Here is a 15,000-nt window from a genome sequence, read left to right as displayed (position 1 = left end):
ACACACACACACACGCACACACACACACACGCACACACACACACACACACACACACCACACACACACACACACACACACACACACACACACACACACACACACACACACACACTCACACACACACACCAGTCCACACACTCCACGCGGCGGCCAGACGCAAGTCATGCTGGCAGGATGAATGGGCTGACAACGGCCTGCACTAAAACCGACCTGACACAGCTGCTGTGGTTCTCACAGTGAGTATCTTCCCCTGCTCCCCCACACACGCACACACACACACACACACACACACACACACACACACACACACACACACACACACACACACACACACACACACACACACACACACACACCGCACACACACCGCACACACATACACACACACACACACACACACACACGCGCGCGCGCGCACACATTACATTACATTACATTATATTGCATTTGGCAGACGCTTTATAACCAAAGCGACTTTCAAAAGACACACACACACACACACACACACACACACACACACACACACACACACACACGCATACACGCACACACACCCCTGCTCCTGATGAACACAATCACACTTATTGAAATTCCAGTTGAAAAATTGGAATCCGCTTGACTGATTTTAATGCCTATTAAGCAAGCTCAATTGCACTGTCACAAGCAATTGTCTTATCTACGTAAAGCTCCATAAAACCAGAGGGACCATGGGCTATGGCTGCTCTTTTGGCTTCGTTAAATTCTGATTAAAACAGAAGAAACAGGCCACTTTACCCACAGAGTAATGCCGAGCAGAAAAACAGGCCCAGAAACAAAAAGGAATCAAAGCAATGTGTCCAATTATAAAAATGATAGAAAAAAACTCTTGGCAAAGCGGAGAGTAGGCTACTAGCTTACACCAATAAAATGTGCACAGACAAACATTATCTAGGGCAGAGTTCCAGAAAGAATGACAAAAACACAGTTAAGTACACTTAAGGTTGAAGCAATAAAACTTTCTTATTAACACACTTGCGACTTAAAGGGGTATGCCACTATTTTGGGGCTTAATACAGTTAAAATCGTTGGCTTGGGTTTATAAGACACTTTACCACCTTTATAAATTACAATTACAATTACAATTTTAACTGTATTAAGCCCCAAAACAGTGACATACCCCTTTAATAGAAGAGCGAGTCCATAGTCTCATTGGACCCAAACCAAAGCCATAGCATACTGACAACATAATGAAGCCAAAAGGGCATTGCTATGGATCTCTAGGATGCTTATTGCCTTACCTCAGTTAATCAATATTTCACATTCTTGAAACACTCACAATAAATACCACATTCTGTATTATATTGGTTGCAGATTGCTGTTTGCAGAATGCTCTACCTGGTAGTTACTATCACTGATGTTATGAATGGTTGGATCTAATGTTTCGGACTGTGGTGCGGATGATGACTGCTTATACACATCAACAATGCGCTCAAAGCTCATACAGATATGCTACTGACTTTTCTTGAAGGCAGGCTTTAATCTCACTAGTTACTGTGTTTATCTCTGGACTGGGCCTTTCATACCAGTTTGCAGCGAGGCCGCAGGTTCAAAACTCGGGCTAGACTGTGTAGGTCAGGGGTGGAGAAATTATTTCATACAAGGGGCCACTTCAGGCAGTCATGGGTGAGCGGTTAGGGCGTCAGACTTGCATCCCAGAGGTTGCCGGTTCGACTCCCGACCTGCCAGGTTGGTGGGGGAGTAATCAACCAGTTCTCCCCCATCCTCCTCCATTACTGAGGTACCCTGGGCATGGTACCGTCCCACCGCACTGCTCCCCATGGGGCGCCACTGAGGGCTGCCCCCTTGCACGGGTGAGGCATAAATGCAATTTCGTTGTGTGCAGTGTGCAGTGTTCACTTGTGTGCTGTGGAGTGCTGTGTCACAATGACAATGGGAGTTGGAGTTTCCCAATGGGCTTTCACTTTCTTTTTCACTTTCAAATTGTATTAAGTCCTCAAAGGGCTGTGCTGTTAACACAAAGAAGGATTTCCCCCTACACTTAAGGCCTATGCTGAAAGTGGCTACCCTTACAGCAGACCCTACCTTCACTAGATCCCATGAAAATACATGCAATGTATTGCAAATGTAAATGATAAAATTACTTTACAAAACAAGTCATATTTAATGTGAAACTGCGTGCTTAAAGGGACACTGTGCAGGAAATAGTCAAAAAAGGTACTACAACTATGCTCCTCATTGAAACTGGGCTGCCTATTGCCAAATTTGATCTTTACGTGAAAGTTTACTAAGTAATAAACAAATATTTTCTAGTATGGTCCAAGTAGAGTCATATTTGCAGCTAAAAATGGCTATTTTTGAAAATTCAAAATGGCAGGCCATAGAGAAGATCCCCTTTTCATGTATGAAAAATGCATTTTTTCCAGTCATAATGAAAACTTGGAATTTGATGGTAAGTATTCATGAAAAAGGTAACATTAGTGAATGGGCAGCATGAATTCTGGAAATAAACAACTAAAAATCTCACACAGTGTCCCTTTAACATTAAATTTATACCAGGGGCTGGGTGGGACGGCCTCACCGGCCATGAGAGGTCCACTGGCCATAGGCTTCCCACTCGTGATGTACGGACCTTAGCTACACATGGCCACATAAATGCATTAAGTAGAGGCAGCAAGACTAAGCACATATCTTGCAGCCTTCAAGAAACAAGTAAAGACCTTCCTCTTTCGAGAGGAGCTACTAAACTAATGCTTGAGCTGGCCTAGTCCCAGGGAAGACTCTTGACATGTTTAGTTAGTTTAGCTTAGTTTAGTTTGAGTGTGTGTGTGTGTGTGTGTGTGTGTGTGTGTGTGTGTGTGTGTGTGTGTGTGTGTGTGTGTGTGTGTGTGTGTGTGGTGTGTGTGTTTGTGTGTGTGTGTGTGTGTGTGTGTGTGTGTGTGTGTGTGTGTGTGTGTGTGTGTGTGTGTGTGTGTGTGTGTGTGTGTGTGTGTGTGTGTGTTTGTGAGTGTGCTGTGTGTGTACTCTTTGTTAATTTAAAAAACAAAAACAAAAAAACAAAAACTTAAAAACTAAAGTAAGGTCGCCTAATTCCGTCCACTTCACTGATCACTTCACTGAAAACGTGATAATATCACTATTTCAAATACTATTTAATTATGCTATCGTATATTTTTGGATAGCGGCAACTGTGTAGATGAGGTAATGAGCAATATTAGCTAACATTGGTAGCCCTTTCTATCGTAATTTGGCGACAACGTCCAGCATGTCCACAATCTAGTTTCAGCACAAATTCAGCACACCGGCGAAAGGCTCCCAATTCCGCCTGCTTGATTTCAGGTCACGTCGGTATTTCCGTTACTGTTTATTATTCCTTCATGCCATTTTGCTGATTTCGTTCACACTTGTAGTCCTGGCTTTACCGATGCAGGAACTGTTATTAGTTTGGACGTTACTGTGGAAACGGCTGAATAATTTTGGTCCTAAAGCGAAACAGGGAAGCGGCCAGGGCGAGTTTTTAGCCAGAATGTCGTCGTGAAATTAAAGTTCCATGCTGCCGTTACGACACCCTTCATTACAATGCTGTTTATGGCCGTTTGACTCGGTTTTAAATATCATCACCGTTTCAAATTGTAAGCATACAAATTCCATATCATGTCGATATCCATTCCTGACTTAAATAGTGGATACATAAGTAACTATCATCACTTATAAGTAGGCGGGCGGAATTGGGAGACGGGCGGAATTAGGCGACTTGGCCTTTGCAACTGCACTGGTTGTTCTGTATATTTCCTGATGTGATAAATGGCCGAAACACCCCAAGATTCTGGGGTACACAACTGACGATGTGTCGCATAGAGCAACAACATCACTGAGTGGGGTCCAAGCAAGGTCTCAACTGGGAACTGAACTACTTGGGATTGAAACATCGAGTCCTTTTGCATAACTTTAACCTGTGCACTTTGTATTTGCTTGTGATGTTGGCTTGATTATGTTCTCTTTTGAAAGTCGCTTTGTTATATAGCGTCTGCCAAATGCAATGCAATGTAATGTAATGTAATGTAATGTAAGCACAGCATGCTGATGTGCATAATGACATGCCGCCTCCCTCCCAAGGCCCTCACCTGTTGTACGGCGTGGAGAAGGTTGCCATGACTACATCCCGGCCGCTGACGTGGACGACGTTGGTGACGGCCTGCAGGATGTTGAAGTAGAAGTGCGAGTCGCCGGGGATGGAGCAGTTCAGACGCGTCTTCAGGAAGGAGGTCCACTGCTTCTCCAGAACACGCTGAGAGCCGCCGCGGTCGTTCTTACACACCCTGGCCACCCGTGGAAACACCACCTGAGATGAAACCAGGCAGAGGAATTGAATTATACAACCGCACAACACACCCTGAGCTCTGGCAGAAACGCCACCTGAGATGCAACCGAGAGAGGAATTGAATTATACAACCGCACAACTAGGGCTGGGTATTGCAGCCGTGTTCCTGTATCGATTCGATTTCGATTCTTAGGGCTTTGAATCGATTATGTGAATTTTAAATGATATCGATCGATTATCGATTGAATCGATTATTTTACCCAGCCCTACGCACAACACACCCTGAGCTCTGGCAGAAACGCCACCTGAGATGCAACCGAGAGAGGAATTGAATTATACAACCGCACAACACACCCTGAGCTCTGGCAGAAACGCCACCTGAGATGCAACCGAGAGAGGAATTGAATTACGTATACAACCGCCGCAGTCGTTCTAAAACACCCTTAGCACTTGTGGAAATACCACCGGATATAAAACGAGGAGACGAATTTAATGGCATTTCATTTAATTAGTGAGTTAGTTTTCATAAAATTCCTGACGGTGGGGAAGAATTTGTAACGACCGGTGTGTGTATTTGTATTGAATTGAATATAAATTAATTCTATTCAATTTACATTCACTGAATAACACTGAACGTTGTTGCAACCATGTGCGGAAGGGCGGAATATATATATCAGGGCTCTCAATTGTTTACATACTTCCTTTTCATCAAATGATATTCAAAGCTGCGAGCCCAGGGAATACAGAGCAATATCCCCCCCTGGTCTTTGCTAATGCCTGCCAAGTGCAATGGACTGTGCAAACGTACGTAACATTAAATGGCTACACGTTAAGTAAGACCAGACGTTCAACCCTGTAATATAACTACACCGCAGACCGCCAAAGAGCAATCAGCAGTGGATGGTGCGCCGGTCCCCAGCGGCTACTTCCTGGCTAATGTGCAGCGTCCCCCTGATGAAGACGAAGACTGCTCTCAAAGCACGGGGCTCTCCCTGCACGCCTCCAACCACATTAACCTTGAGATCCTACTGTAACTTCTTTTCTTTTTTCTCTATTCTTTTTTTCTCTATTGCTATTGGTGCTGAAAATCATCTCGACACTTAAACAAGAAAGAGCAAATCTTAAAGGACAATATCTGCAGCAGCAGCAGCAGTAGGCCTACTATAAAAAATAGGGGTGATCAAGGATAGATGATGCTTTCCAAATGGAGCTTGTACACAGCTGCAGGGTGCATTGGCCTAATTTTAGAGGGCCACACTTCCTGAGGCTATTTTCTTTCCCTCTGTTTTGAAAATGGGAGCTGCCAATTTATTGTCTTCCTGGCCAACCTTTCAGACATTTGATACACCCTCTTCCTGTTTGCTTTCCCAGGAGGCCCCCGCTAACTGGAGGAAGTAGGAAGTGACTCTCCCCCTCAGCAGTGACTCCAGAGCCAACAGGGAGAGGACTGCTGAAGGACTTTACTCTCCTACTGTATGTTATTCCTAGAGGAATAAAGGTCTTTACTCATAAAGGGATGAAGCAGAGACTGAATATGAGGGGTGGTTTCTTTTGGTGTACGGTAAGCCTGGATCGTACAGTATGGTAGTGCAAAGCACAAATGGAGAAAAAATCGTGGAGATTGTGATGGATTCTGATTGCTGATACAATTTTCATAAAATCCCTCGGGGTGTCCTGTTGCTGTTTTGCTATTGTTGAAGTGTCAACACATATTCACTAAATTCACATATGAGTGATTCTCTAATTCGCCTACACTTTTAAGTCCGTGGATTTTATTTGTCAATTCCACTAACTATTAACTGCATCCAATGATGTTTTGGACATTAGAAAACATTTATCTTTCATATAATACAGAAAGTGTAGACATAGCATTATTTCCCTCAGCAAGAATGAATATTTAATACTGGTTTTGGGCGTTTTCATGCCGTCCTGTTTTCCAAATGTCAGATTCAGTCTTCATATTAGCATGTAAAGAAACTTGTTTTGCCCAAGACGATTGCAAATGTTGATTCACAGTAATCATCACAATATGACAAAACTGTCAGAAAGACCACTGTCCTTTCCATTATACATGAAATTTGCCATTTTGTGTGTGTCCACGAAAACTGTGTTAACCGTGTCACGGTCTGAAACCTCCTCCATAAATCAGTAATGGTTTGGTCTTAGGCCATACGAATAACATCACGTGATGTCATAACCTCTTTGGCAGGATACGGGAAGACTTTTTGGTAAATTTTGAGCTCCATCCTTCCATAATTTAATCCATTCTTTTTCATGTTCTCATAGCGGGAAAATTGCCTGTCAACAGTGTTATCAACATATTCATAAGAATCTGAATTAGAAATCACATGTAGAAAAACACAGATAAAGCATACAGATACATGAATTGATTAAGGTGTTGTGGTGGAACTTCTGAGGTCCTCAGTTAGCACAACACCATAAAAATGGCTGAAATGTCAACGGTGTTACCGTCAATGGTGTTACAATTCAGTATGACAGTCAGGGTTGCCAGATGAGGCTGATGATTTCCAGCCCAAAAAATGATCAAAATCCGCCCTAAAAACCCGCCCAATTCTTTTGATTTATATGGCAGTGGGAAGGTTTTTCTGATAGATGCCATTTTTACCCGCACACGGCCATCCTAAGCAGCCCAATTGGGCGGGAACCAGCCCAATCTGGCAACACTGATGACAGTTGAGGAGGAGTATGTTTTTGCCAATTTATATCCATATTGACTGACAGACAAACAAACTAAATAATTTGTGTTCTAGGGAGAACGGTTTGTCTGCTCTGTTTTTTTCTCCTAAAAAAGTGCCGACTTGTTCCCCTGCACTGTTGACCGTAACACAGTTGAGTAACACGGTTGACTGTTTTGAAAGTGTTTTTGCGCTATTGATCCCTTATGTGTTGGAAAAATCCTATGAACATACACTAGGGATTATCTCTGGAGAAGGAAGTCTTGTGTAAGGAGGGTGACTATATTCAAATCAGACGTTACAGGGATTTATGATGAAAAATGTGTCAGTCTGTATCACAGTGACTCATAAAATCCTACTTATGAAGCTCAACAATCACATTTTCTATATCAGTTGCACAGATTAATGACAACATTACTGCTAAGGGACATAAGCACTTTCAAACATATATTGTTTCAACTCTGTAGTATTTTTCTATATGTTTGAAATGACATAGTATTTGTCCATAACACTGTTGACAAAATAATTAAACAAATGTCCGCTTTCATTAGAGTATTTATCAAATGATTTAAGATTAAGCTTGGCAATTTGTTTGTTTGGAAACTTAAATATATACACTATGTAAACATCTAGGTCATTTAGTTGAAAAAAAATACTGATAATTGACATTTTGCTTTTGCCAAAAGCGTAGGGGAATCGTAGAATCACTCATATGTTATGAAGATGCATCAATACAGTCACTGTTTACTGGCATGAATGGGCCTTTTTTACATAGAATTACATTACATTACATTGCATTATACATTGCATTTAACTGACACTTTCATCCAAAGGAACTTGAAATGATTACAGAATATTGTTCACAGTCCCAGGAGTCATGTAGGGTTATGTACGTACGTACAGTAGGTGCCTTGCTCAAGGGCACTTCAGCCATGGATGAAGGTGTGGCAACACCGCTTACTGGTAACAGTGGGATTCGATGAATGAAACGAAGGACAGCACTCTTCAGATTTCTTCTTAGTTTATTCGCCCACGAACGTCTGGGGCAGAGCTCTAGTTTAAAACTTAAGTTTAAGTTTTTGTGGGATTCAGCACCCAGTTAAGAACTGTTAAAAATAGCCTATTTAGGCGATAGTGTGAGCGCGTCTTCTCCACTTTTTGAAACAGTGGGATTCAAACCACTGACGTGAAGGGTGAAGACCACCTCCCTAACCAACCACTACAAGGCCCTGGCTGCCCGACCACTCGTGGAGGGCCATACCAGAGATTCTTTAAGTATATAGAGATATGCCAATGTAATATGTTGCTGTGGGCACCTAACATGACCTTTTGGTCTGCCTAAAGGGGCATGTCATAATACTCCTAGCATTGAATAGAACAGTCCTTAGGTCTGCCTAGGTCTGCCTAAAGGGGGATTCCCCCCTTGCAATAATAGAATCCGGAAACAATGGGCCAATGGAACCTCTCTCTCTCTACTCTCTCTGGATTACCTTCCCCATGCTGTTGTACTCCATGGCAATCTCCCGGAAGAAGAAGTAGATGAAGTCTCCGTAGTCAACCGCCTGAACGAAGAAGGGCTCTGCAGAGGAGGCACAAGCTGAGTCAGACCACGGCCAATTACTGACACACACACACACGGACACGCACGCACGCACTCAAGGAAACGCACACACACACACACACACACACACACACACACACACACACACACACACACACACACGCACACGCACGCGCACGCGCACGCGCACGCACACGCACACGCACAAACACACACCCACCCACACTTAAAAGCTTTTCATATCTGAGCCAAATGGCAACAACATTGAGATCGAAGTACTGTATGTAGCACTGTAATATAATTAGTGGGTTCAGTAGATTCATTCAGCCTTAATTACTTCACTGGGTTTGATGTGTGTGCGCATCACAATGCCCTGAAGAATCTGACATCAAAACAGAGTCAAAGTTGGCAAAATGGGTACAGAATAATAATTGTTAATAATTGGAAGACATTTTCAATGCATCCATGAGCTAGAATTAAAAGCAGACTTTCTTTCAGGAAAAAATAAAAGGTTTCCATAGCATCCATAGCAGTGGTTGAGGCTCATATTTTCATTATTGCTACACAACTACATACAGTATATCCATAGTTCTTTTCAAATGGGGAAACTAGTTGGTTAAACTTCTCACGTCTTTTGTAGAGCCTGCTCACCTTTAAGCCATTTGGAGTCGTGTTTGACGGTGCGCAGCGTTGGGCTGTCTCCTAGGCTACGATAGATGACAGCATCAATGGCCAAGAAGTCCGTCACTGTGGCTGAGTAAAGCTTTCCATCTGCAAAGGAGGGAGGCCAAATGAAAACCAGCTCACCAACCACATCAACCCGCGGCCGGCCGGTCGGAGCAAGCAGTGCACACACACACACACACACACACTGCACTCATCAGATGTTCCAAAGCTGAGGGGATAATGTGGAGCATACACACACACACACACACACACACACACACACACACACACGCACGCGCGCGCGCACACACACACACACATTCTCACACACACACCCACACACACACACACACACACACACACACACACACACACACACACACACACACACACACACACACACACACACACACACACACACACACACAGTTACACACATGCACATGCCTTTGCCATAACACAGAGACTATGTGTATATGAAAGATGTTGGTTCAAGCCAAAACGCAAAATAGGGGTTGCGAGCAGACACACACACACACACACACCCACACACACACACACACACACACACACACACACACACACACACACACCCACACACACACACACACACACACACACACACACACACACACACACACACACACACACACACACACACACACACACACACACACACACACACACACACAGTGTGTGCTAAGGAGACCATCTTTACTGAGAGGGACTTTTTGTGTGTAGGCTCGGCAATAGCTTGGGGCCCCTAGCTAGTGGAAACATGACATCTCTGTCTCTCTATTTAAGCCTCTATTTTTGTCCTCCTCACTCTTTGTTTGACGGTGCCATCTCAATAAACAAGTGTTCCAAATCACAAAGCAAACAGACCACAGGTCATTTGTTCAGAGTCAGACTCAGTAGGCCCAACATTACACTGTATTTCGTACTACATTTTCAAGTTGTAATTTTAAAATAATTTAAACTAAAAATTTACATTTCGATTGTTTTTTTCTCCCCAAAATGTGTATCCCCCTCTGACATTGCCTTGTATGGGCTGAACACTCTCAATTAAACAAGTGGGCTGATTTGCATCAGTGCTACTGTATGGGTCAGAATCTTGGCTATACAGTGATCTAATAAAATGCATTTGGTTTGGCATTCCAGCTGTGTCCACCACAGGCAAGATTTTGAAAATCGGCATGCCAACTTTGACAAGTGACTCGAAATACAATGAAGACCTGTAAGGGATCCAAAGCCTCTTCCCGTCAAATAGACTACATTGTTCTGTTTGATAATTTCACTCATGTCTTAATGCAGTTGCTCTTTGCTCTCACAAACTATGGAGGTTATTCCAAAATGTAGTCAGGTAAACTGAGACTAAGTATGACATATTCTTAAATACAGATGACTGTTCACTGTCCTATCAAACAATGCCACAACTGACTGTTATCCAGGTTTACCAATAACACCTACAATAGGTGACAGTTACCCTCGCGAGTTATCCTACGTACTTCCGCCAAAGGATTGGCTCCACTACTGTAGTCTGTCCGTGCTTCTCTGTGGAGTGCCTGTAGCAGTAGAATTTTGATCGCAACGCCCCCCCAGAAAACAGCCAATAAGCGAATGCGCCCCCCACGTGGGGGCGAAAGGGGGAGGACGCTTGTGACAATGACGTACACATCTGCGCCAGAGCCATTGGTCTGCGCTATGTTGTTGTTGAGTAACAACCAGCCAGCGATTGGGTGAGAGGTGTCCAATAATTTCAAACCATAACTGAGTGCAAACTTCCTGCTTCCTACAATCGCTTCAGAGCAAACAAATGCCAGACCAAAAATACGAATAGAAATGGTATTATTATGGGAAAAAAACACTGATGTGTGCAGCCAGTGGAATGCCGCAGTAGTTGTTGAAAAGCCATAGTACTCCACTACTACACTACTACACTACTACACTACTACATGACACAGAGACTTTAGTAATACATTATGACAGTGGTTCCCAAAACTTTTTCCCCTGCGCACCCCCTTGTACATTTCAATGTGGTTCGCGCACCCCTAAGCTAATATTTTGGTGTGCTGAAGTATGATTCACTGCACATTATGCACAGTTGTTTTGGGTATCCTATTTTCCAACAGTCTAGGAGTTAAACTACACTTCAGATGGACCATCTCAGCATACAATTCACCATACAATTAAAAGCTACTTAATGTTCATTAAAACTGGATAAAAAACATATCCACCATTGCTCTAATTAGCTCACGCACCCCCTTATGGCAGGCCGCACCGCAGTTTGGGAAACCCTGCATTATGACATGATCATTGCCGCTCTGGTGACAGCAAATGTAATACAGGGGCCCATGCCTTTAAGATGTACTTTATTATTGTCTAAAGAAACCACCAGGAGGCGTGTATGTTTGCTCATTAACATAAAAGAACACAGAAAAAGACATGGGTGAATTTGTCACATAACTTTTGTATTCACTAAACCCAAAGTCAGTTCATTGCATCTTAGCATTTTCCCATAGAGTTCAATTTGAACAAATTATATGGTTCCTCTGTGGAGGGCGAGGGGGGGTTTTACATTTTCCCCGAGACGGGAATGTCCCTTGTCAACACGTCTGCGACATTACATCTGTGTCTAATGGTTTTGCCTCCATTCTCCATCTCTGCCCCAAAGACTGGTCTTTTGTGTATGAAAAGTGTCATCTCTATAAACATGCGTTCCAGACCACTGGTTTGGTATGGTTTTGAGCGGGAACAAGAGGGGGGGGGGAGCGCACGGGGTCATGCTGGTAAGCGAGCGTCGAGTAGTACTGGGATGGCGACAAAAGAAAAAAAAAATCCTCCCGCTGCCTTGACAAAAAAAGATGTGGCTCACAGGGCATTTCCATTTACCCGTTTATTTTTACGCCTTGTATTTTGGGGAAAAACTGTGACAGCATGAGTGTGTGTATGTTTCTGTGGGTGTGTGCTGTAGCAAGTATGTACGCTTGTGTGTGTGTGTGTGTGTACTGTTTGTGTGTGCGTGTCTCTCTGTGTGTGTGTGTGTGTGTGTGTGTGTGTGTGTGTGTGTGTGTGTGTGTCTGTGTGTGTGTCTGTGTGTGTGTGTGTGTGTGTGTGTGTGTGTGTGTGTGTTTGTGTGTGTTTTGTGTGTGTGTGTGTGTGTGTGTGTGTGTGTGTGTGTGTGTGTGTGTGTGTGTGTGTGTGTGTGTGTGTGTGTGTGTGTGTGTGTGTGTGTGTGTGTGTGTGTGTGTGTGTGTGTGTTTTGTCAGGCCTCTATGCTGTCACAATAGCGTCATTTGTGTTTGGCATTATGAGGGCCTGCAGTTGTGCGGTTTGCACACTGTCCCCCACAGCGGGGCGAGGAAAGGCCCCTACTGTTTGGAGAGAAACTCTGTCCGACCCCTAAGTCATCTCTCCCCATGGGCTTGTCTGCCGTCTCTCCCGGTTTAGCTGGTGACGCTCAGGACGCTGGTGTCTGAGGAATGCAAACTCTGAATTTGTGGCACGGCCAGACATGGCTGCAATCAGGGGCTTGAAGTAAAACATACGATGGCAACCATGGAAATGGCAGCTGATAAAATCAGACTCATTTTGTTTTGTTTTAGTCTAGTGTCAGTTCATGCACTAGAGATGAACTGAACGGAACTGAAATTGAAGTTGAACTACATAGAAAAGAGTGGAAAATGTATTAAAAAACAAACAAAAAGTGACTAAACTTCTCTGCAGTTTGGCACAAAAAAGGTCTAGAATCAACCAACTAACTTCAAATGGAATTCTTAACTTCAAAACGGATCGCCACTGACAAAGTGATACAAGGTTTGCCCATCTTTTTGGTTTTGGCATGGGCCATGGAGTGTAATGGTTTACTGGCCAAGCACTGACTCACCAGCAAACAAGGCAACGTTGGCATGCTTGGCATCGTAGGGGCAGCGCGCCATCCCACTAATCTCCTCCCCAAGGGCATCCAGGGCATCCATCTGGAGAGAGAGAGAGAGAGAGAGAGAGAGAGAGAGAGAGAGAGAGAGAGAGGGAGAGAGAGAGAGAGGGAGAGAGAGAGAGAGAGAGAGAGAGAGAGAGAGAGAGAGAGAGAGCGGGGATGGGGGGATGAAGGGGAAAACGGAAGTGCAGTGCTTAATCGATACATTATGTACAATGACACTTATGACCTGGTACAATTACGAAACATGTTAATAATACAGGACAAGGACATCGCTTGATAGCGGATGTCCCCTCAGTATTACGGCATACTGAAGACACACAAGGCAGGCATTCACATGATTAGATGTAACTATAATCAAAAACAGTCTCCTGAACATTCAACCTTCAATATTTATCTTAGTCTTCAAAAAATGGTGTGTGATGTGAATGATTCTGAACTTACAAATGTATTTTTCTACCAATAAGGCCTGATATAATCATGAAAGGCCCAAGCAGGTCATTCGTTTAGCTTTAAACATGTATTCTAAGTCGCTTGTACAGGTTATATAGAAATTAGGAACGTATTATTGGCTAGCATGTGAACCCCTAAAATACAGTGTAAGTGAAAGTTGTGCTATTGTTGTCGGTTTGTGTTGAAACCAACAAGCCTCCATGTAAGGTCCCTTTTCTGGGTAGGTTACTGCTCTCCACACTGCACTACACTACTGTACGCTATGTTATGCTACGATACGCTACGCTATGCTACGCTGCACAGTGTCATTATATTCAGGGTGAGTTATTTTAAGTTTCTCTTTTATTTTTTTCTCTCTCTCTGTGTTGACAAAGACCACCGCTTGCCAAGAAGCATATAAGTGCTTACACCACCCTTTCTGGCTTCTGAAGAGGTCATTTGCTCTTCCATTTCCTCTGCCATGGAAACGTGCTACTTTCAAATATTCCAGAAGGAAGGTCACACAGAGCTTTTAAGCTCCTGCCATTAAAAATATGAACTACGAAAGGCCAATGCATTCCAATTTAGGAAACCTGCGCCTGGTAATACATTTGAGAATAAAGCGCAATGTATTATAATTATGAAAGTGTGTGTGATAGTGTAAATAATAATTTACAATATGTACTATTTAAGATAGTGAGAATAAGTATAAGAAGACTGTAAGGATCTTTAGAATACCATGTAGAATTTCAGAATTTTGCATCATAGTGAGTACACGTAACACCCAGAATTTGTTTAACACACTCTTTTAATGTCTCATAACGAACACTTCAATGTCATGGGCAAGGAAGGCCTCCAAAACACCAGACGCTTAAGTGTCGACAGGCAAAGTGACCCTGACCTCTACTGAAGTCTCGCATCTGACAAGATCTGTAATTCCACTTAGCTATGGCTCTCTCTCTCTGCTCTCTCAGCTGCTGTGAAACAGTTCTCGTCTAACTGTTCATTTCACCACGGAGATGACCCTTGAACCCCCATCTCCGCCCCTCTCTCCCACACACACACCCTCCCTGGCTTCCCCTGGTTCCCCCTGTAATGTTTCCTTTTCTTCGGACTGAATGGGAGGAAGAGACGATTGCACACAATCAAGAGACATATGGGGTGAGCCAGCATCCCGGTGTCCCTGCCAGAGACAGTTCCAGCCAGGGTTGCCAGATGAGGCTGATGATTTCCAGCCCAAAAAATGCTCAAAACCCGCCCAGAAGCACAAAATCCCGCCCAATTCTATTGATTTCTATGGCAAAAATTGGGCGGGTTTTTCTGCTAAATGCCATTTTTACCCGCACACGGCCATCCTAAGCAGCCCAATTGAGCGGGAAACAGCCCAAT

At 43.6% G+C, this 15,000-nt stretch overlaps 1 protein-coding gene across 2 annotated transcripts in view; it reads right to left on the bottom strand.

Annotated features, from left to right (window-relative positions):
- sema6a (sema domain, transmembrane domain (TM), and cytoplasmic domain, (semaphorin) 6A) overlaps nucleotides 1–15,000 on the bottom strand; it is a 150,561-nt gene that overhangs the window by 53,990 nt on the left and 81,571 nt on the right. For both annotated transcript variants that reach the window (XM_063194808.1, XM_063194809.1), the window contains exons 7-10: nucleotides 13,129–13,219; nucleotides 9,228–9,347; nucleotides 8,506–8,594; nucleotides 4,123–4,340 (exon numbers count right to left, since the gene is read on the bottom strand). In XM_063194808.1, coding sequence (XP_063050878.1) covers nucleotides 4,123–4,340; nucleotides 8,506–8,594; nucleotides 9,228–9,347; nucleotides 13,129–13,219 — 518 coding nt within the window. The remainder of the gene's footprint in view (nucleotides 1–4,122; nucleotides 4,341–8,505; nucleotides 8,595–9,227; nucleotides 9,348–13,128; nucleotides 13,220–15,000) is intronic.

This window comes from Engraulis encrasicolus, chromosome 3 (genome assembly GCF_034702125.1).
Source record: "Engraulis encrasicolus isolate BLACKSEA-1 chromosome 3, IST_EnEncr_1.0, whole genome shotgun sequence".
Taxonomy (NCBI): Eukaryota; Metazoa; Chordata; class Actinopteri; order Clupeiformes; family Engraulidae; genus Engraulis; species Engraulis encrasicolus.
This window is presented reverse-complemented; position numbering and strand designations above follow the sequence as displayed.